Source organism: Lynx rufus, unplaced genomic scaffold (genome assembly GCF_022079265.1).
Source record: "Lynx rufus isolate CCGP_SWC_20201006 ecotype Redwood Valley unplaced genomic scaffold, mLynRuf1.p SCAF_6, whole genome shotgun sequence".
NCBI classification, from domain to species: Eukaryota; Metazoa; Chordata; class Mammalia; order Carnivora; family Felidae; genus Lynx; species Lynx rufus.
The window spans coordinates 143,150,949-143,172,534 of NW_025814878.1; the positions used below are offsets into that span (position 1 = coordinate 143,150,949).

The 21,586-nt window shown below is 46.7% G+C and overlaps 2 protein-coding genes across 2 annotated transcripts; one reads left to right on the forward strand and one right to left on the reverse strand.

Moving 5' to 3' along the window:
• Window positions 1-1,153: 1,153 nt before the first annotated feature.
• LOC124528429 (putative vomeronasal receptor-like protein 4) lies at window positions 1,154-2,116 on the reverse strand. The gene has a single exon (XM_047102049.1). The coding sequence runs from the start codon at window positions 2,114-2,116 to the stop codon at window positions 1,154-1,156; it is 963 nt and encodes a 320-aa protein (XP_046958005.1).
• A 13,153-nt stretch (window positions 2,117-15,269) lies between these two features.
• On the forward strand, window positions 15,270-17,746 carry LOC124529240 (vomeronasal type-1 receptor 94-like). The gene is given in 4 exon segments (XM_047103072.1): window positions 15,270-15,404; window positions 16,758-17,597; window positions 17,599-17,715; window positions 17,717-17,746. Coding segments are annotated over 4 exon segments (1,122 nt in total).
• Window positions 17,747-21,586: the final 3,840 nt, after the last annotated feature.

Sequence of the window (21,586 nt, forward strand, 5' to 3'; positions counted from 1 at the left end):
TGATTTGCTTGTTTTCTCTTATATATTTGATGTTTAAATTTTTAGTAAAATTTTCACTTATGTATTGCTAATAGGTAGAAGGCAATTATTTTTCTATTGACCTTCAATCTATTGAACTTCCTAGTTTCACTTCTTTTTCATTCTTCCCTGTTTCCTACACACACAATTTTATTAATGGTGAGTAAAAAAAATTTTACTTATTTCATTCCATTTTCTTTTCTTTTCTCTTCTCCTTGTTTTTTTTTTTTTTTTTTTTTTTTTTTGTTGTTGTTGTTGTTGTTTTTTTACCTTCTCACAGGGTGTAGAGTCTCCAGAACAATGCTGAGGAGAAATGATGATAGTAAACATCTGCCTCATTCCCAACCTCGGAGATAAGCATTTAAAATTTCCATATTGAATATGATGTTAACTGTGGTTTTCCTGTAGCTAATCTCTATCAACTTAAGAAACTTACTTTCCTTTATAATTTCCCTGAGAAGTTTTATTTATATTTTTCATAACTGGGTGTTGATTTTTGTCAAGTGTGTTTATGGCTCTATTAAAATGAATGCATGTTTTCTTTGTCCTTTGATGTCTTTATGAGATTCATTATTTTCCTCGGTTTATTGAATATTAATCCCTTCTTGTATCTCGGGAATAAATTACACTGGAGCATAATACATTATCCTTTTTATGTATTGTTGGGTTCTGATTGCCAACATTTTGTTTACAATTGCTGCATTTATATGCATAAGCAATGTTAACCTATGATTTTGTTACCTTGCAATGTCCTTTTTCAGATTTTTGTATCAAAGTCGTGCTGGTCCCTTCAAATGAGTTTGGAGGTATTCCTGGGATTTTGCTGATGGCCAAATAACTCCCTCGTTTAACTCTATGTAGGCTGGAAGTTGGCCTAGGATGTTTCCATCCAATCTTTTCTCCTCTGTCCTTCACTCAGAATCATACTTGCATCTTGATTGGATGGCTCTTGGGCCTCCCGGGCTCCCTCCACATTTTCTCTCCCAGTCTGTTTGCCCTGGCAACTTCCCTGCGTATTTAATTTGGTCTTGGTGTTTGCTTCTCGGAAAACCCAGGCCAGCACACTATTTTTATAATACGCTTCTAGTTCAGGCTGCACAGAATTTTTGCCGTGCAAAAAATTTCACTACATCATCTACCTGTAGCTACTAACAGAATCAGTATAGAAAGCAGGTTTCCCCACATCTCGGCGGGCACTCCGGCGGGGAGGCCGGTGGGAGGCCCTGCTGATCAGCACAAAGGGGCTGAGACTGGCGTAACCGAGCGTTAGAAACGGTTTCATATTTAACACCGTGTGGTCATTGGTCAAGAAGGAGCCGATGCAGAAGGAGAAAATGAAGTCTGCCCAATAAAAGAGAAGGAAGCAGGCCACGAGGAGGAGGACACTCCGCGTAGCTCTCGTCTCTGGGCTGGAATTTCGCTGGAATCTGGAGCTCCGCAGGTGGAGCACACTCTGGCGATGCTTGCACAGACGGAAAGCCATGTACCCGCTGCTCCAGCCCATGAGGCTCTGGGAGACGATGTCCCGCAGCGCCATGAGAGTCAGGAAGAGCCACCTGACGATCAGCCCAGAGGGCAGCATGTGGCAGTAGGGGTGGGAGCCAGACGGTGCGATCCCGGACCCGTTCGTGCTCTGGGCGGCTGTGATGTAGGAGAGCAAGTTGGAGCTTATCAGGATCCAGAAGAGGAGGAGAGAGGGGAGCACTTGCCACGCGGTGTGGGGCTTGAGCTTTCTCCACGAGGAGGTCCTGGGGCTGATGGTGATGGCCTGGACCACGCTGAGGAGACAGGTGGTGCACATCGACAGGCCACGGGCCACTCTCCCCAGATAAAACACAGTTTTGCAACTGGCACTATCTAGAAAGTTACTGACATGATAAGCTGCTCTTATGTCGAAAATGCCTCTGGCACAAAGTGTCATGGTATTGCTAAAAGCCAGGTGGACGAGGAGAAGGTCTGTGGGCTTTTTCTTAGGACCCATGACAAAAACGTACACATGGCTCGCAAACAAAAAGAAGTTTCCCGCACAGCCAGGTCCAGTAAGAGAAAGCAAGATTGTTCCCCGGATGCAGTCAATCCAGTTTATCGCCCACCTCATGGACAGTACAGGAAAAACCTTTTGAGGAAAACAAACAAGTGAGGACGGCGAAGACAAACATGTTTTACGGCTGTGGCCTCTCTCCGGTTGACTGAAGGGGACAGAGAAGCGGAAGTACCGCAGTGCGTGCATGGTCCTGCCTATGCGTTCTGCTCAATCCACGCTTTCTCTGCCCTTTATGCTTCTGCAGCAGCATTTGATTTGTAGAAGGGATGACTGTAAAATCTGCATGTCCCACATCACACATGGTCCACCCGATTCCCTAACTTTACCTTCTGAACGCTCCACCTGTCCGTGTGCGTGCGACAGTGTTCCCCCGGACGTCCCGCTCTAGGTCACGTGTTCCCCAACCCGCGGTCAGTTCCTGCTTTGTGACGCTGCATTTCACCGTCCCTCACGTCCGATATCCAGCCAGCTTCACGTTGTAGGGCGCATTGTGGGTCCTCCCCACCCCCTCTGGTAGCCTGTGCCTTCGTGACTCTACTGCTATGAGCCCTGGCTGGAAACAGTTGACCTTGTCTGGAGAATTGCCTCTGGCAAGAGAAAGCAACCTCTGCCAGGAGGATACACCCTCCCCCCACCCCTGTCCGGGCCTTATTCAGAGAACCTAGGCCGGTTACCGCCTACGGGAAGGAGCTCGGCCACCTCCACATGTGGGGTGCTCCGTTAGGCAGATTCATTCCGTGGTCTCATAGGCTGGACGTGGCTGATACGTTCTGATAACTAAGACCACATCTGGAACTTGTTTTCACCGGTTCACCCCTCCTTTATCTTCACTTCCTCCAACCTCCCACCCCCACCCCCGCAATAAACCCTGTGAACAGAATTAAACTTTCAGAATCTGCTTTGAGGAAATCCAGTTACGGCTAATGTCGTACTGATTATGTTTCTTTTTTTTTTTTTTAATTTTTTAAATTTAAATTCCAATTAGTTAACCTAAGTGTAGTCTTGGCTTCAGGAATAGAACCTGGTGATTCATCTCTTACATATGACACCCAGGGCTCATCCCAACAAGGGCCCTCCTCAATGCCCATCCCCCAGTTAGCCCATCCCCCCACTCACCCTGCTCCAGCAACCCTCAGTTTGTTCTCTGTATTTAAGAGTCTCTTATGGTTTGCCTCCCCCTCTGTTTTAATCTTATTTTTCCTTCCCTTCCCCTATGTTCACCTGTTGAGTTTCTCAAATTCCACATATGAGTGAAATCACATGGAATCTGTCTTTCTCTGACTGACTTATTTTGCTTAGCATAATACCCTCCAGGTACATCCACGTTGTTGCAAAAAGCAAGATTTAAATCTTTTTCATTGCTGAGGAGTATTCCATTGTGTGTGTGTGTGTGTGTGTGTGTGTGTGTGTGTGTGTGTATACACACCACATCTTCTTTATCCACTCATCAGTAGATGGACATTTGGGCTCTTTCCATAATTTAGCTATTGTTGATAGTGCTGTTGTAAACATTGGGGTGCATGTGCCCCTTTGAACCAGCATTTGTGTATCCTTTGGATAAATACCTAATAGAGCAATTACTGAGTTGTAGGGTAATTTTATTTTTAACTTTTTGGGGAACCTCCATACTGTTTTCCAGAGTGGCTGCATCAGCTTGCATTCCCACCAACAGTGCAAGAGTGTTCTCCCCTTTCTCCACATCCTTGCCAACATCTGTTGTTTCCTCAGTTGTTAATTTTAGTGATTCTGACTGGCTTGAGGTAATATCTCATTGTGGTTTTGATTTGTATTTCCCTGATGATGAGTGATGTTGAGCATCTTTTCATGTGTCTGCTGGCCCTCTGGATGTCTTTTTTGGAAAAGTGTCTATTCATGTTTTTGCACACTTCTTCACTGGATTATTTGGTTTTTAGGTGTTGAGCTGGGTAAGTTCTTTACAGATTTTGGATACTAACGCTTTATCTGATATGTCGTTTGCAAATATCTTCTCCCATTCCGTCCGTTGCCTTTTAGTTTTTGTTGATTGCTTCCTTCCTTGTGCAGAAGCTTTTTATCTTGACGAAGTCCTAATTGTTCATTTTTGCTTTTATTTCCCTTGCCTCCAGTAACACATCCAGTAAGAAGTTGCTTGGCCGGGCCAAAGACATTGCTGCCTGTTTTCTCCTGCAGGATTTTGATGGTTTCCTGTATCACATTTAGGTCTTTTATCCATTTTGAATTTATTTTTATGTAACGCAACATTTGTCTAACCTGACCATTTTCTCCATCGGAAGTGCTACCCTGATATCTCATACTGTGGTTAGTATATTTTCCTAGCTCCTGACTCTTCCCTAAAAGTAGGATTTTCCCTATTCATTTTGTGCCAGTTGAGATTTCAAATCAGAAGTCTGTTTCTTTGAATCTCTATCTTACAGTCCCTTGATGGCTTTGCGTTTAGTCCAAGCTCAATTGCCTTCTCTTGATCTGTGCAAAGCTACCTGCTTGGCATCCTTGCTTTCAGATCCATCTTGTAGGAAAGTGCTAGCGTACATTTAACTCCTGCAGACAAACTGAATCTTGGCACTTATCTGACCCACAGGAATATGCACAAAGTCCCTGTGCCTCACCTGCTACCACCCTTCTTATCTCTCACTCCTGTCTATTCATCAGAAACCAGCTGCTATGGACTGAATGTTTGCGCCCCCCCCAATTCAACGTAAGAATGTGATGTGATGTGATGTGTTATTAGGAAGGGTGGGGGGACTTGGGAGTTGATTAGGTTTAGATGAGGTCATAACAATGGACAGGATTAATGCCCTTGTACCAGCATTCTTTAGATTTGGAAAATTATGAATACATTTCAGAATTTCTAGAAGAATATCTTTTTTAAATTAAATTAAATTAAATATTGAAAAATTTAAGTCAACATATCTAAATATCTTTTCGTTTCTCTGTAAAAGAAGCCCAAAGTAGATAAAACTGTAATTAGTAATTACTGTTGGAATATTTTGTCTTGTTTGGAAACGATCTAGCTTTCGAATGGATTTCACTTAATTTACCATTTAACCTAATCCAGCAAAATTTTAAAGTTTTAGGTTACCAAAAAGACTTGGAAAAATCAAGTGGACATAAATGTTGCTGGAAGGCTTATTTATAAAAATGTATCTTCCATTTACTTGCTTTTATTTTTTTTTTTAAATTTTTTTTCAACATTTATTTATTTTTGGGACAGAGAGAGACAGAGCATGAACGGGGGAGGGGCAGAGAGAGAGGGAGACACAGAACCGGAAACAGGCTCCAGGCTCTGAGCCATCAGCCCAGAGCCCGACGCGGGGCTCGAACTCCCGGACCGCGAGATCGTGACCTGGCTGAAGTCGGACGCTTAACCGACTGCGCCACCCAGGCACCCCCTTTTTTTTATTTTTTTTTAATTTTTTTTTCAACATTTATTTATTTTTGGGACAGAGAGAGACAGAGCATGAACGGGGGAGGGGCAGAGAGAGAGGGAGACCATTTACTTGCTTTTAAAAGTTATATGTAGATTACGTGCAAAAACCTCACTAAACATTAGGCAAAATCAGCCATTATCTTAAGCTATCCCATTCTGTTTGTTGTTCGCAGGTCTCCTGGGAGACATGAACTTACTTGGCTAGTAAACTCAGAATAAAATTTTTACATTTAGTGTCAACAATTCTAAAGACACGTCTGTTTTAAAGAGACCATCAGCGTTAAACTAGCTTTTTTAACTGGTAGTTTATTTTTTATTTTCATTTCTTGAGGTGGAGAGAGAGAACAAGCAGGAGAGTGGGGCAGAGGGAAAGAGAGAATCCGGAGCAGACTCCACATTGCATGGAGCCTGGCTCGGAGCTCGATCTTGAGGCCGTGAGATCGTGGCCTGAGCCGAAACCCAGAGTCGGACGCTTAACGGACTAGGCCACCCAGGTGCCCCTAAACTAGCTTTTATATCAAGTATTTTATTAGATCACATGAACTTGCATAGCATTTGGGTTAGTTTCTACCTTTGTGAGTTTTAGAATGCCCAATTTTTATGAGCACCTGACTTTAAATCAACTAAATAGAGCTCTTTTACAAATCAATTTTAGCAATACCATTCGGGGATAGAAAAATACCTCACATAGACCACAACGGTCCTACCATCATTGGATTGCTTAATAGTGAAAGGAAAAAGAGGCATCTGCCCGAGTTGAGATCAAAGAATAAAGAACAATAGGAAACCTTCATTATTCCAACCATAAGATTTACAATGTTAAGGTATCAGTGTTTTCAAGATTTATTTCCTTTATAAGCCTGAGACCCAAGGACTGTGCCCGGCTCAGCGGTGGGAAATGATAAAAGAAGCGTCCCGGAGACTGCATTTAAACCCTGGGTGTGCACCCCAATCTGGCTGTGTCTAGCTCTATGATTTGGGGAGCCCGGGTTTTCTCTCTCTTATATAGTACTTGCTAAATGGTTCAGTAATTGGCGACTCACGGCTATAACAAAAATAACACTGTAGCAAATAAATAGGATGAAACCATGGATATGTTGAAGCGTTTGGTCAGGACCTGGGACACGTTCGTAAGGCGCATCTCGGTTCACGTTAGTGACTGGGTTTTGTTTCCAGGCGCTGCTCCCCTTTCCCTCACTCTTTGTGACCATCCCCACTCTGCTCCCCTGATCTCTCCTTCCCAGGCCGGCCCGTCCATTTCTACCTCCCACCTGACTGACCTGCCCAGTCTCCCAGAGACGGGGGCCTGAATCCCCAGGCGGCTTACCCGGCCTCGTTGATCCGGGACGCACACTCGCGCCCGGACTCACACCCGCTAGCTTTGCGGTCTGCCGCTCCGACCTTCAAACCCTGGTTCCTCCGCTCTCCCTCTACATGTTACGTGACCTCCCTAGGACCCCACGACCCCCATCTGTAAAATGGGACCGATGCTTTGTATCGGACTGGTCTGTTGGGAGGACTGAGTGAGCGTCACTGCCTGGAAACTACTAAAGAGCAATTCCCTAAAAGACAACCATTAGTGTCACGCGCGCTTTCCCTCCACCCTTTGTGTCAGTGTCTCAGCAATTCTAAGAGTCTACTGTGTTAGGTTTTGCAGCTACTGTGCTGTTTAAAAGAAAAATGCAGAATACATGTGACAACCTTTGGAATTCTAAATCTTAGTAGAGCAGGCAAGCGTGCCCAGTGCCGAAAAGGCAGAACTAACGGGCACAGAGCCCCTCTGCCGGGAGGGGACGTGCACACGAGCTGAGAGAACACTCCAGAGAGTCAGTGCGTGCGCGCACACCCGGGTGAGCCGCCCTGGGCGTCCATCTGACGCCCCCCCCCCACGTGAGGAAGGGGCAGCTTCAGGCACAGCGTGGACCCCCGGGCTCACCTCCTGTGCAGCACAGAGAAGCCGCGTCTCCCGATGGGCTGGGAGGCGGCCAGCTGTCCTCCCCCTGGGTCCCGGCCGCTCCTGCCACACAACCGACCCAGCAGAGCGGCTCCGACTCTCCTCTCCTCTCGCGCCTGCCCGGCCCCGCCCTGCCCCCCAACGGCCTGTGTCCAAAGCCAAGGCCGGCGCCCACCCGTGGCCGCCAGGGGTACCCACCTCGTCAGCTGCACGCGGCCCTGCTCGGGGAGAGGGTGTTCTGGCCGCCGCGCCAGCCGGGCCCTGTTATACCTCCCCGAGTCCCCGTGCCCCTGGCTCAGGCGCTGAGGTCACCATGTCAGTGTCAAGGGCTCCTTGTGCACCAGGTGGGTCCCCGGGGCCCACCTCTCCCCTCTCCCTGATGCTCTGTAATTTGCGGAGCCGGGAACCGTCCTCATGCAATTAGAGTAAACGCACTGCAGGCTGAGCGCTGGTGCAGCTGGGGCCCCTGGTGGGGGGGCTCGGGGTCCCCGGACTTCATTAGGGCCTCCTGCCACCCCCACCCCCGCCCCACTGGCTGCCACAGCTCAGGAACAGACACCTGAGAATCACAAGTGCTCACTTCGTGAAGAGTTTAAACTGCACCCACACTGATAACAGAAGATCACTGAGGGGCAGGGTCAGAATCCCCACTGCCCCCCCCCACCTCGTGATAGACGGGGTCCAGAAGAGAGCAGGACGGGGACTCCTGGGGTGCTGGCTTCCTGATCTGGGGGCTGGTCGTGGGCTCTGAGTCAGTCCATACAGCTCACTGAGGTGCTCCCTTCTGAGTGGGTTCATTTGTTTTGCAAGTTTGCCTCCAAATGGTGTCTGTGGCCCAGAAGGTCAGGTCCTGCGGTCATGGTCCAGTCCCGGGTCTGAGTGGGATGAGCGTACCCCCCACCCAGAGTTGTTCCGGGTCCCTAGTGCCACTTACAGAGATGGCTCCTTTCTAGCTGGTCCATTCAAGCAGGGGAGGGAAGCTGATGTGACATTCACCCCCGCCTCTCGGCACAGACGGGCTTACATAGTCCTTCTCCGCAGGACCTGGCTGTAAAGGAAGGCCCGGGACTGACAGGTGCTGGCTGGGCCCCAGGGTGAGCTGGATTCCCGTCAGCTGGGTGAGGTGGGGGTTAGTGGAAGGAGGGGAGAGGTGAGGGCGCAGAGGACACTGGGGGTTTTCCATCCCTTCGGGGAGGACGACCCCGGGAGCACCTCCTGTCCTGCCGGGCGCTGCTGATGACGCACGCTTCGCTCGCTTACGTTGCTTTTCATCTCACTTACATGGCTTTTATTCAGTCCTTCGAGTCCCTTAGTGTAACCTTTGTGCTCCCTCCAAAGTGGGGTGTGCGTGAGCGTCTGAGTATCTTCTCGCAGACCGTGTCTGCTGTTCGCAGAGCTCCCGTCGGCACAAGGATGCAGACGGGAGGCACTCTATGGAGAAAACGCCAGATTGCTGCAATTTCCGCTCAGCGCCTGTGAAGAGAGGCACATGGCAATGAATTATACATCAGAGTACTTTATATAAGGTATTTGACCTTCATGAAAATGGGAGAAATAAGTTGGATGCTGAGGCCGGAGGGCTTAAATAACTCCCAGAGGGCAGCCAGTAGGACTCCTACCCAGATCTGTCATAACTCATGCTCGTCCAAAAGCCCCCTAAGTGGGGCGCCTGGGTGGCTCAGTCAGTTGAGCGTCCGACTTCGGCTCAGGTCGTGATCTCGCAGTTTGTGAGTTGGAGCCCCTCGTGGGGCTCTGTGCTGACAGCTTGAGCCTGGAGCCTGCTTCCGATTCTGTGTCTCCCTCTCTCTCGGCCCCTCCCCTGCCCATGCTCTGTCTCTTTCTCTCTGTCTCTCAAAAAATAAATGTTAAAAAAAATTTTTTTTTAAAAAGCCCCCTAAGTAAGGAAAACAGCAAGCTACAGACTGGCAAACCGTATCTACAACCAACTATGCTGAATCAGTATTCAGAATATATATGAAGCCTTGCTAAAATAAACAAGAAAAAGACAAAAGAAAAAAATGGGGGCGGGGAGGAAGAGCCATTCTGCAGAAGAGTAAAAACCTGAATGGAATATATAAAGATGAGGACACACTCGGGCTCAGTAGTTTTATGGCAATGTAAATTAAAACCACTCAAAAAATAATATTTTTCTCAAATTTAAAGGGACCAAAGGCCAAGTGTTAGTGAGCATGTGGGACACTGGGGATTTAGGGCTGGTGGCTTGTTGATTGGAACATCTGTGGAAATAGTTTGGGATTATTCCTTTTTTAATGTTTATTTATTTTTGACAGAGAGAGGGACAGAGCATGAGCGGGGGAGGGGCAGAGAGAGGGGGAGACACAGAACCCGAAGCAGGCTCCAGGCTCTAGGCTCTGAGCTGTCAGCACAGAGCCCGACGTGGGGCTCAAACTCACGAACCATGAGATCATGGCCTGAGCTGAAGTCGGACGCTTAACCGACTGAGCCACCCAGGCGCCCCTGGAATTATTAGCCAGGAAGTTTGAATAACTCATGGCCTGTGACTCAGCTGTTAAACGACCACTGCCATATCTCACTGTTACCAGATACCTTACTACTCTACGACGCATACCTTAGAATACTAGTTTTTGAAGTGTGGTCCTGACGTGGGGTTCAGAGATCTGAGCATCACTTGGGAACTGGTTAGAGATGAAAATTCTACGGCCCGTCCCAGACCTACTGAGTCCGAAACTCTTGGGAGTGTTTCCCAATGATTTGTGTTTTAACAGGCCGTCCAGGGAGCGCTGAGGCACTCGGTACTTTGAGAGCCACTTCTGTAGGGTGCGTCTGGCACGTTTATGCAGGACACAAGGCAGTTAGTAGAGTTGCTTTTAGCACAAATGAATAACAACCAACAAGAACTAGAAATAAATCTAAGTAAGAGAATGAATAAAGACGTCGTGATACATTCGTACAACTGAATATTTGACAGCACTGGGTATAATGAATTGCGCCTACAACCACAAGACGAACAAGCAGGAGAAAGTTAGGTAAGTTAAGGTACAATTTTAATAGAGTTTCAAACAAGGGAAACTTCATGTGTATTGTTTTGGGATCCGTGCATATGTAATAAATGAAAATAAGCAGGGAAATATTATGTTTTACCTTTTGATATTTATTTCTAACCTAACTATATTTTTCAGAAAATACAGTTTTAACTATACTGTTAAAATATTTTTTGAGACCTTAGGGCCCCGTAATGTTTTGCACACCTTCTTTTTTTTATGTTTATTTAGTTTTGAGAGAGAGACAGGGAGTGAGTGGGGAAGGGCAGAGAGACAGGGAGACACAGAATCCGAAGCAGGCTCCAGGCTCTGAGCTGTCAGCACAGAGCCCAACGTGGGGCTTGAACTCACGGACCTCGAGATCATGACCTGAGCGAAAGTCGGATGCCCAACTGACTGAGCCATCCAGGCGCCCCTACACCATCTTAATAATACATATTCTCTTTAATTTTAGGATGTTAGAGTCTAAATATGTTTTAAATTATTAATTATGTTGTTCTAAATGTTTACTAATTTCTGGTCTTATTTACCTATCAATAAGTGAAAAAGGTATGTTGAAATTTTATAGTGGTGAATATGTACATTTCCCCCTGTGGTTCTATCACTTCTGTTTTCTATATTTTAAGATTATTTTAATAACTATATACAGTTGGGAATTCTTTTATTCTATGATTTGGAACTTTTATCACTATATGGAAACCCTCTATGGTCAGCAGGAATGCTCTCTTGCCTTCATTGTTTTGTGTCGTATTAATATAGGTTCTCTTACATTCTTACTATTTTCATTAGTCAAGGTATCTTCTTCCACAATTTTACTCTTAACCTGATCTGTCATTATGTGTTGGATAGGCCTCTTAAAGAGGGAAAAGAGCAGTATTTGATATCTAATTTCCCCTAATGCAATAGTCATAGGCAGCAAAGAGTAACGTTTTGATCTACGGCCTCTGGAATTACTTTGCCTGAGTTTGATGTCGGCTTCCGCCAACGGCCAGCTCTGAGACCTTGGGAAAGTGATTTACTGACTCGTTGCTTTCTCAGGAATAAATCAATGAGAGCAAATTAAATTGTTTAATATTTGTGAAACATATAAACGTTTGATGTTTCGAAGAGTAAAATCTCTCCCAGACTGAGAGAATCAAAGTCAGCTCATGCTGAAAAAGAGGAGCACTCATCAGGCTTTGAGGACGCATATAGGCAAATCAGGCTGCAAAGTGTACAGGCAGGACCATTTCTTCCAAGGTCACAGAACAACACTGTAAACGCCCCCCTTGAAATCCCTACTACTTTCATACCAATGATGCCCCAAACCAGTTTTTTAATTTTTTTTAATGTTTATTTATCTTAGAGAGAGAGAGAGAGAGAGGCAGAACGTGAGTGAGGGAGGAGCAGAGAGAGAGGGAGACGCGGCATCCGAAGCAGGCTCCAGGCTCTGAGCCGTCAGCACAGAGCCCCAAGTGGGGCTCGAACTCATGAACAGTGAGATCACGGCCTGAGCGGAAGTCAGCTGCCTAACCGAGGGAGCTACCCAGGCGCCCCACCCCAAAGCACTTTTGATATATCTGTTTGTTACTGGGGATCCCCCATTGCTAACCCACCTTAGATTCACGACTGCACCCAATTCTTACTTACTGCTGGCTTCTCCGAATTACTAATCCCATCTCAGAAACATGAACTGATCCTGCTTCCCCAAGCCCCTGCTCGGACTCCTTTAGCCGAAACCCAAACCTGCCCAGAGATCCTTCCCATATGAGAGACCATTCCATGGTTGGGCATTAACATGTTGTTATGGTATGTAGTGATCTACTTGGATTTCTTTGATTTGTACTCTTCCCGTATTTGTGTTTATCATTCCTTCTGCTCTGTCTTTTCTTCTTTCATTTCCCCTGTTATTCTACTCTTCTTTTCCTCCACCCATCCACGTGGTATACATTTTGTTCAGTTTTTTTGCATGCTTATTACTGAAATGTCATCCTGCATGGTTGACTTTACAGAGCCTGAAGTCACGGTACTCCATAAGGTTCTCTAAGCATTACAACACTTTGAAACACTGGAAATCTAATTGCTTCTTTCTGCGAAACTATTCCTACCCAGTACTTTAATTCCCATCTTTTCAGTCAAAAAGGAGACATTATTTATCTGATTCACCATCATCTTATACTGGCAATATTTGCTTGTGTTTATCTATTTAACGGATTCTTTTCCTTTTTTTTTTTTTTTTTTTACTTACACTTTAGCTCTCCTAGGTTTTTTTTTTAATAATTCCTCAAGTATGAACTTGAAGATTCCTTAATAAATCTCTCTTAGTGGCAGTATCGCCCTATTTTACTTCATCTCACATTATATTTATTTGATCCTTATATGTGAGAGACACATTTACTTTGTATAACCCTGCCAGTTGACGGCATTTTTTCCCCCGACAGTGTCAAAATATATCTTCTCACTTCAGACTTTTGAGAAATCTATGCCAATCTGCACATCCTTTCCTCAGAAACCTTTTTTTCTGGCGGCTTTAAAAATCTTTTCACTTCTGTGCTATGAATTGCCCTACAATGTGTCCGATGCGATCACTTTCTGTTTAACTCGCTAAGAATCTGTATTTGTGGGCTCCTAACTTCTCTAACTTCTGAAAAATGATCAGTCATCTCCCTTCCCCCTCCCTTAAATCAGTGGTGTTTAGCCAGACTTCTCCGCCCCCACGGAGAGGTACTCAATTTTTTCTGGTTATCTTCAAGTGCACAGGAGGTAGATGTGCTAATAAATGCCTGCTTGTTTCCTCTTGTTTGTCTCGTTTCCTCTTGTTTGTCTGGACGTCTTTCACGACAGAGTCTCAGCTTGGATCTCAGAGAGGTGGAAGGAAACTCACCTCCCCACTAAAACACAGTGTGCATAGGCGGAGCGTGGTGACTCCTGTCCTCTCCGGGTCATGCTTGTGACGCTCAGAAAACAGAATCTCCATCACAGCCACCCTTTGTTAGATCCCTGTGCATAAAGGACACCACAAGAAAGAAAGGAAAGAGACTTCTATGTGTCCAGGAGCCGGTCCCCATTCTGATTCACAGCCTTGGAACTTAGGGGAGGCGAGGAGGGGGCCAGAAAAATGGGAAAGACTGGATACAGAAGCCTGGCTGTTGTTCATTTTCCCGCGGCACAACCTGCCTATTAATACAATTAAGCCTCATTAAGACTGAGAACATTTCTGAGCCACACACTTGTAATTGTGGAGGGAGACGCACAGCTATACTTCAGGGACCGAGATTCCGCCGAGGGTTTTCTCCGCCCGAGCGGGCTGACAACTTTGGAAATTGAGGTCTCGGTCAGGGTGTATGTTTGCCAAGAGCTCCTCAAACCCAGAGGTACAAATATGGCTTCGCGGGTTCCCTTGCCAGAAGGACCAACCTAGAACTTGTCCGCACAGCGGGTGCCGGGTGAGCACAGCTGACCGGTTCCTCCAGTTCGCCCTGCGCCCTACAGAGTCCGCCTCGGAGGCAGGGACTTCGCTTCTCTCTGCAACCAAGTGAGGGAGCTCCCGAGAGGGCTCTGGGAGCCTGACCGCCTGACCTGTCGGACCTTTCCCAGGTACGTGCCAGGGCCAGAAAGCGGGTGGGGCCGCTTTCCGCAAAGGTGCCTCCAGACGCGTTTGGGTTTGGGGTCTGGTACCACAAGACACTCCGCGGTGGGCCCCCACATCGGGCTCCCGCTTTCTTTTAGCCAGAAAGCAAGCAGGTGTGAGGGTAGTTCGGGTTTCCAGGAACAACTCTTTCTTCGGCCTCCACGCTCACCCGTGTTACGACTCTGTCGGCCCCGTCAGCGTTTACAACGTCTGTACCCGCGTCTGGTGCATCTGTGTTCGGCGGCTGAGCCGGCCTTGTCTCGGCCAGCGTGCTGCTAATCCCCAAGTGCATGCGTTTCACTGCGAGCTAGTGTTCCCGCCTGCACCCTGCGGCCTCCCCGTCTATCATACGTTCTACTGCAGGTGTATGTCAGCTTCGCCCCTGGGCTTGCGGGGGGCACCTCTTAACAGCCACCAGGGTGGCCGTTGCAGTGGCTGTTGGCGAAGTCCCACTTCTTCGTTGCCGGGTTGCCGGGTCGGGAGGTGGGGGCCCGAGGCACTCCCCTGCAATTGGACCCTAGGGGTCTGTAGCCAAAAGCGCTGATCTCATCTGTTAGTTGAGAACACCAGCCGACAGGGATGCGCCTCCTTGGCTCAGCGGGTAGGTGTTAGGTCCAGAAGGGGCTCTACGCACCTGTCTGAAGGGAAAAGGTGTCTGGGAAAATCGTTTCCTTCAACATTTCCCAAAACGAATCTGGGAGGACACCTTCCCTCCCTCCTCTGCCAGGGTTCGGTCGGAAACGAAGAGAAGCGGCTGATTGGGTGACACAGACACCGGTCCCAACTCTGATTCAGAGCTTTGAAATTTGGGGAAGATGAAAAGAAGGCTGCAAACTTGGGAGACTCTGGGTCGAGAGAAGCAAAACCCAACGGGAGCCTATTTGATGAGGACACGGCGGGGCTGAGCTGTGCTGAGGGCAGTCACTGTAACAGATTCCAGGGCTTGGACTAAACAGTGAATCTGTTCTGACTCCAGAAGGCTGGCTCAGGTGCTGTTCCTGCCATCAGGCGGGCCGTTCATTTCACGAGGTGCGAGGCAGTTGGGATCCTGTCACGCTTTCTCCGACAACGTGGCACAGGCCTTGGTCTCCCCACGTGTCCGTGGGGGGAGGACGCGGGGGCCCAAAGGCCACGACCGACGTCCCCGGGTCGTGAGGCCTCCTGGTGCCAAACCCGGACACAAGCCTAAGTTCATGCAGCTCGTGCTGCCAGACGCCTTCCGGGCCACGGTCGTCCGAGCCCTTAAGGACTGGGAGCGTAGGGAGCGGGGTGAAGGCCTGTGGGCCGCCTTTCCAAGCACACAGGGCCCGTGCAAGCCCCGCGGTTCAGTCAGACCTCCTGGTTTATGTTGTCTGGGGGAAGCTGTCAGCAGTGTTCTAGCCACTTCTGGGTGAAAAGGGAGGTGGGAGAGGTTGGGGGCGAGAGCGTGCATTTTCACCCAGGCGCGAAGGGGGCCGGCGGGCTGGGACTGACAGCAGGCGCCTCAGTTCCCTTGTTAACCAGGGCGGGAGGACAGCCGCGGGACAGCTGACCGCTCAATTCCCTGCAAACACGGATTCCCCCAGGGCTCTTGAGCGAGTGTGACCGGCGCCATCACCCTTCGTGGCTGTGCTTCCTCTTTTCCTACCCAAGCGGCCCCAGCCCACTTGGCTACCCTGCCCACCCCTGGGAGTCCCTACTTCCTAACCGCCCCTGTCTCAGGACAGCACCCAGTTCCTCGTTAGCTGGCTTCTCCTAACCGCCCCCTCCGGGGCGCCAGTAACACGCCCTGAAGGGACCCAGGCCTCCCCTGGGGTCTCCTCCGTGTCCTCAGCGGGACTCAGGCCTCCTGTGCAGTCCCCTGCCCCCCTGCCGGGCAGCATTCCAAGGTCCCCCCACCCCCCCCCCCACCCCCCGGGCCCTGCCCAGACTGCATCAGGTCCCGTCAGAGCTCGTCCAGCCCACGGACCACGTCTGCACGTCTCCGGTTGATCCGGCTTTAAAAGTTGGGGTCCCATCTCCAAAGGCTACGCCATCCGATTTGGTGTTGAAACTAGGAAAACCCGGTGAAAACTTGCAAGCAGTGAACTCACAGACTCAGTCTGGGCTTTCAAAGACAACTCTGCAAGTGTTCAGGGCTGTGAATCAGAGGTATAAAGACTGGAATCGGGAGGCACACCAGGGAATTGTTATCCTCGTCAGAATGAGATTCGTCATGCCTGCTGAGCCTAACGGGTTCAGATGAGACCGGCTGAATGTGGGAGCTGGAAAAGACACTGATGCAACGGGAGGTTTTCAGGCTCTCGTGTGGGGACGTGGGGCGGTGAGCAAGACCCACGTTTCCTGGGGGTGGCTGATGGTGATGTCACGCGAAGAACTGGAAAGCACAGGGGGCCGTCCGGTTGGGGGAACTTTTAGTTCCGCTCAGCACACGCTGGGATCGAACGTATCGGGGACACGTAAACTCTGGAGCACGTAGTTTGTCTTGGCCGGTGTGCAGCCAGACAACCAAATCCGGATCGCCACTTCAGATTCTGTATTCTGACTCTCAGGATCGCATCCGAAGCCACATAGAATGACCCGCCGAGAGCGCTCACGGGGAAGGGAAGAGAGTTCTTTGGACAGAAATCTGCTCTGTCACATACACCGTGACTATCTTCTGTGCACCGGAGGAACCCTTTGATGCGCATTTTTCTTCGCAGATCCACCTGCGCCCACAGCTGTCTTCGAAAGGCTCTTGCTGGATTCAAATTTCTCTGCCCTTGAAATACAAAAAAATTGTTTTGGACAATATCCGGGCAACAATTTTTCTCTTTCTCACCGGACCCGGCATCGTGGGGAACATCTCTGTGTTTGTGAAGTATACGTGCGCTTTCTTTTCGGGCACTGCGACGAAATCTGGACACCTTCTTAGCATCCACTTGGTTTTTACAAATACCGTGATGCCTTTGTCCAAGGTAACGCTGAAAACAGTAGCGATGTCTGGTGTGAGAAACGTCCTGGGCGACATGGGCTGTACAGCGATTGTGTTTCTGGAGAGGGTGGCCCGGGGCCTTTCGATCTCCACCAGCAGCTTCCTCGCCGCGGTCCAGGCCACCACCATCAGCCCCAGAGCCCCCGTGCCCGCCGGCTTCAAGCCAGCATCCGCAAGGCACATCCTTCCCTTCTGCCTCTTCTTCTGGGTCCTCAACTCCTTGGTCAGCGTGCACTTACTCTGCTACGTCAGCAACACGAGCAGCCTAAACAGGTCACAAGCTAGCCACGGAAATAGCTGCTCTTACGTCCTCCCAAGAAGCCAGATCATGAAGTGGACGTTTCCCATCCTCATGGCCCTGCGGGATTTCTTGTTTCTGAGTCTCATGGGCTGGGCCAGCGCCTATCTGGCCCTTCTTCTCCACAAGCATCACAGGCACGTCCTCTACCTTCAGAAATCCACGATCCTCCACCAGACCCCCCCCCCCCGTGAGAGAAGAGCCGCTCACAGTGTTCTCCTCCTGATGCTTTGTTTTCTTTTATTTTATTGGACAGATTGTATTCTTTCTTTTGGGCCTAAATTTCTCCTTAGAGAATGCTTCTTTCGTATTAAATATTCAAGAATTTCGAACTCTTGGTTATGCAATTCTCAGCCCGTTTGTGCTGATTCACAGAGATGGACATCTGGGTAGACGTTGGCATACTCAATAAATCCTGAAAAATGCCTGGTTTTTCACAGATCTCTTGGGTATCAAGTTTGAAAGAAGACATGTTATGGCTGAGCATTAAAAAAAAAAAATGAAGCCTGGCTTAAACAAATTAAAGTATCATATTATACAACAAAGCTGGTGACTAGTAGCCATGAGCTGACAAAGAAGGAGATTATAATAACCTCTGGGGACTCAGCCTTCTTCTCATGTCCATCCTGCCACCCTCGAGAAGAGTCAGCCAATTCCACTTTCTTTCTTATAAGATGTCTCTTTAACTATCATGCTTCCTGTAGGAAGGAGAAGAATCTGTCAAATTCCATCAAAAAGCTGGTGTACTTACTCTTTGACTTATAAGCTTAATTTCTAGGAGGATCAAGCAGATAAATATTGCTTGTAGGAGATTTGTAGCCTAAAAACTATTACAAACTGCAGCAATTTTTTAAACACATCAACTAAAATATCTAGCCAAAAAGGGCTGTTTTGCTGGCTATGTGAAAATATCCTAGAGGATCCAGCCATACAAAGGAATTTTTGTTGAGCTTGTGAAAGAACAGGTGAGTTCAAAATGTATTGTTATGGAATAATATTCAAAGTGTATTTGTAATTAATAAGAGATAGTAATTCAAGAGCAATAGTATTAAAAAATGGACTGTAATATTTTTACTCGCCCTTATCTCCATCTTTTACAAGAGTTCAAAAGACACTTAAAAGAGTGTTACCTGGTTTCAGAGAAACTGGGTAAGTGAAGCAAAAACTGGAACTTCCTTTTACATCTTTCTATATTTTCTGAGTTGTTAAATCTTTGAGTATGTATTTTTAAAAAATGAATTAAAATTTGTTTTGAAAATAATTTGTGACTTGTTGCAAGACACATTTGTTCGTGCCCTCACACTGCCACAATAAAACCAGCCTCATCCTAGTATGCCATGAACGAGTCACAAAATAATGTGGTTCTACATTAATTTACATAGGAAATCAATAAGATACCACATATCTATTTGTAGATTTTTTTTGTGTAAAAATTAAAACAAAGGAAGTGTCTTGAAAGTAACCAGAGTTAAATGATAGATTACCCACTGGAAAGCAACGATTCTTAAATGACAGTGGATTTCTTAGAAGAAACCGTGCACCTGAGACAAAACTTCATTGATCATGTCACCCTACTAAACTCCTTCTCTAACTGGCGATCCCCAGTGAGACTTTGGAGCTCCGGGAATTATCGTCAGTTGAGAGCCAATGATCATGAATCTCTGAAAAGATGATTATATCCCTCATCTACTACACAGTTACCATAGTATATGACTGAATGTTCCTTTCGGGATGGCCGGCGGGAAGATTATCAGTGCATTTCTTTGGCAATGTACTAGGGTTTCTTCCTGGGGATCTGTCTCTCCCATCATTTAGGTGCCATGGGTGACTGAACTGGTTCCAGTCTGGGAATGGTTAAGGATCCATGACCATTCATGATGTGCAAGGGCTGATTCAAGTCAGATTTGTACTCACAAGGCCTGGAGTTTTTCTCCTTTTTCAGATCAAGAAAGACTTGAATCGACCTCTTATATACATTGGTTCTAGAGAACCATAATCAACTAGTCAATGGCAAAGATCTCTGTGAGTCAGACTATTTGATTAATGTCCATATCTGTCATTCTACATTCAAATTATTCACACTATATTTAGGCATTCTGGTTCAATGACAAAAACTTCTGATGTAATTTCTTATTTGTAGGGAAGAACTTCAACACAGCTCTTCTAGGATGCTGGGGCTATACTCATGAATTTATTTGTCACAGCTCTAGCGAAAGGCATATTTTCTGGAACCCTCCTGGTTTGGATGAGCAGATCTTACATAATAAATACTTTAGAATTCCAATAATCCCAAATCTTGGGTTAACTTCCTCTACAGCTTACTAAGAAGTTCTTGGCATTTCAGCTTCATTTAGTGTGGGCCACGTTTGGGTTCATCTTTCAGTCATCCAAGCTCTCAAACTGTTTGAGCCATTCCTAGCCACTTAGGCTAAAATATTGAATTCATAATTTCTGCTGAGTGAGTCTATCTCAATACATTTGGCTTTATCCATCTTTACACTCTTTTCACCTTGATCCTACACCCTTCAGATCCATTTCCATATACCTATCTCCAGCTTGGGCCACAAATTATCTTGGGACTGTTTCCAAAATGCAGATTAAATGTTTTCTGAAATACATGTGGCTTTGCCCTAAAACCTATCTTGCTCTAAAATCTATTCCAAGATTTTCATTGCTCCGTATAGGATTTTGGACTGCCATAGTCATGTCCACCATATTTGGATCATCTCTACCATCAGCCCCTAATGGAAAATCTGACCCTTCGTGTCATACCAAATTTAATGAAGGCTATGTAGGTAGTTATGAATTTACAATAAATATGGGGGACAACAGCATATTCAAGGACACTGTGGAAATAACTAAAATTGAGATGTGAAAACTTCTATTACACAAATGTGCTTCTTTCTTGAGAAAATAAATCGAAAGAAATAAAAAGAGAGGAGTGAAAACTTGATAGCTAACAAGAGACTTAGATATTTTAAAAGAACACAGTATAAGATCTTATTTCTTGTCTACTTATTTTCTTTTTTTAAAAAAAAATGTTTATTTTGAGAAAGAGTGTGATCAGGGGAGGAGCGGAGAGAGAGGGAAGGCGAGAGAGAGAGAATCCCAAGCAGGCTCCACACTGTCACTGTGGAGCCCAACGCAGGGCTTGATCTCACAATTGAGTGAGATCGTGACCTGAGTCAAAATCAAGAGTCGGACGCTTAACCAACTGAGCCACCCAAGCACCCCTTTTATTTATTTATTTTCATCCCATCTTATTTCCTTGAATGAATAAAGTAAAAGTTCATAATTATTGAACACATGTGTAAATGAATGAATGTCCAATTATCAAATAAGGTGTAGCAACTAAGTGGGAAGAATGATTCTTATCCATGATGCTCAATAGAGCAAACGTAAGGAAACGCAAGTAATGTGCAAGCATGGACAGAGGAGAAGAAAATAGAGTCAGATACTAAACTGAAAGAAGGATTTCGGAAAGTGAGAGAAGTTTTAAATGAGAGCTATGGGCCACTTTGGCTAGATTGCCAAGAACAAATATTTAAGTATCCATGACAGCTTAAAAACTAGTATTTCACAACTGGCTCAACTGATTGAGCCACCATAACAAACCACTGTTCATTTCCCCACTTTTTGTTCATACTGGACATATCAAGAGCGTCACATATGGTGATGATTCTTTCTCCAGAAGGGGAAATGAAATACCTACTTGAATGACTTTCAGTCAAGAAACACCACATCCATGTAGTCTGGTATATTAGTATTCTATTGCTGCATAACAAATGAACACACATTTAACGACTCAAAGTAACACAAATGTATTACCTCATAGTTTCAGAGGGTCAGGAATATGGCCTAGCTGCCTATTCTGATTAGTGTCTCACCAGACACAATTCACAATGTCAGCTAAGGTTGCAGTCTCATCTGAGGTCTTCCTAGCTCGCTTGATGGCTGGCAAACCTCAGTTCCCTGTTGTTTTAGAACGCAGACCCTCAGTTTCTAGAGGACACCCCCTGCCACGTGACCCTCTTCATAAGCCGTTCACATCATATCTGTTTACTTCTTCAAAGCTAGCAGGAGAGCCTCTCCTACTCTGAATATGTCTCTTTTGGACCCTCTTCCGAAAGGCTCACCTGATTAGGTCAGACTCACCCAGGATAATCTGTCACTCTCTCTTTTGTTGTTGTTGTTTAGTTTTTATTTTGTAATCATAAACGTAGCTCTGCAATCCAGCTAGACTTGGAGGGGAATCAGGA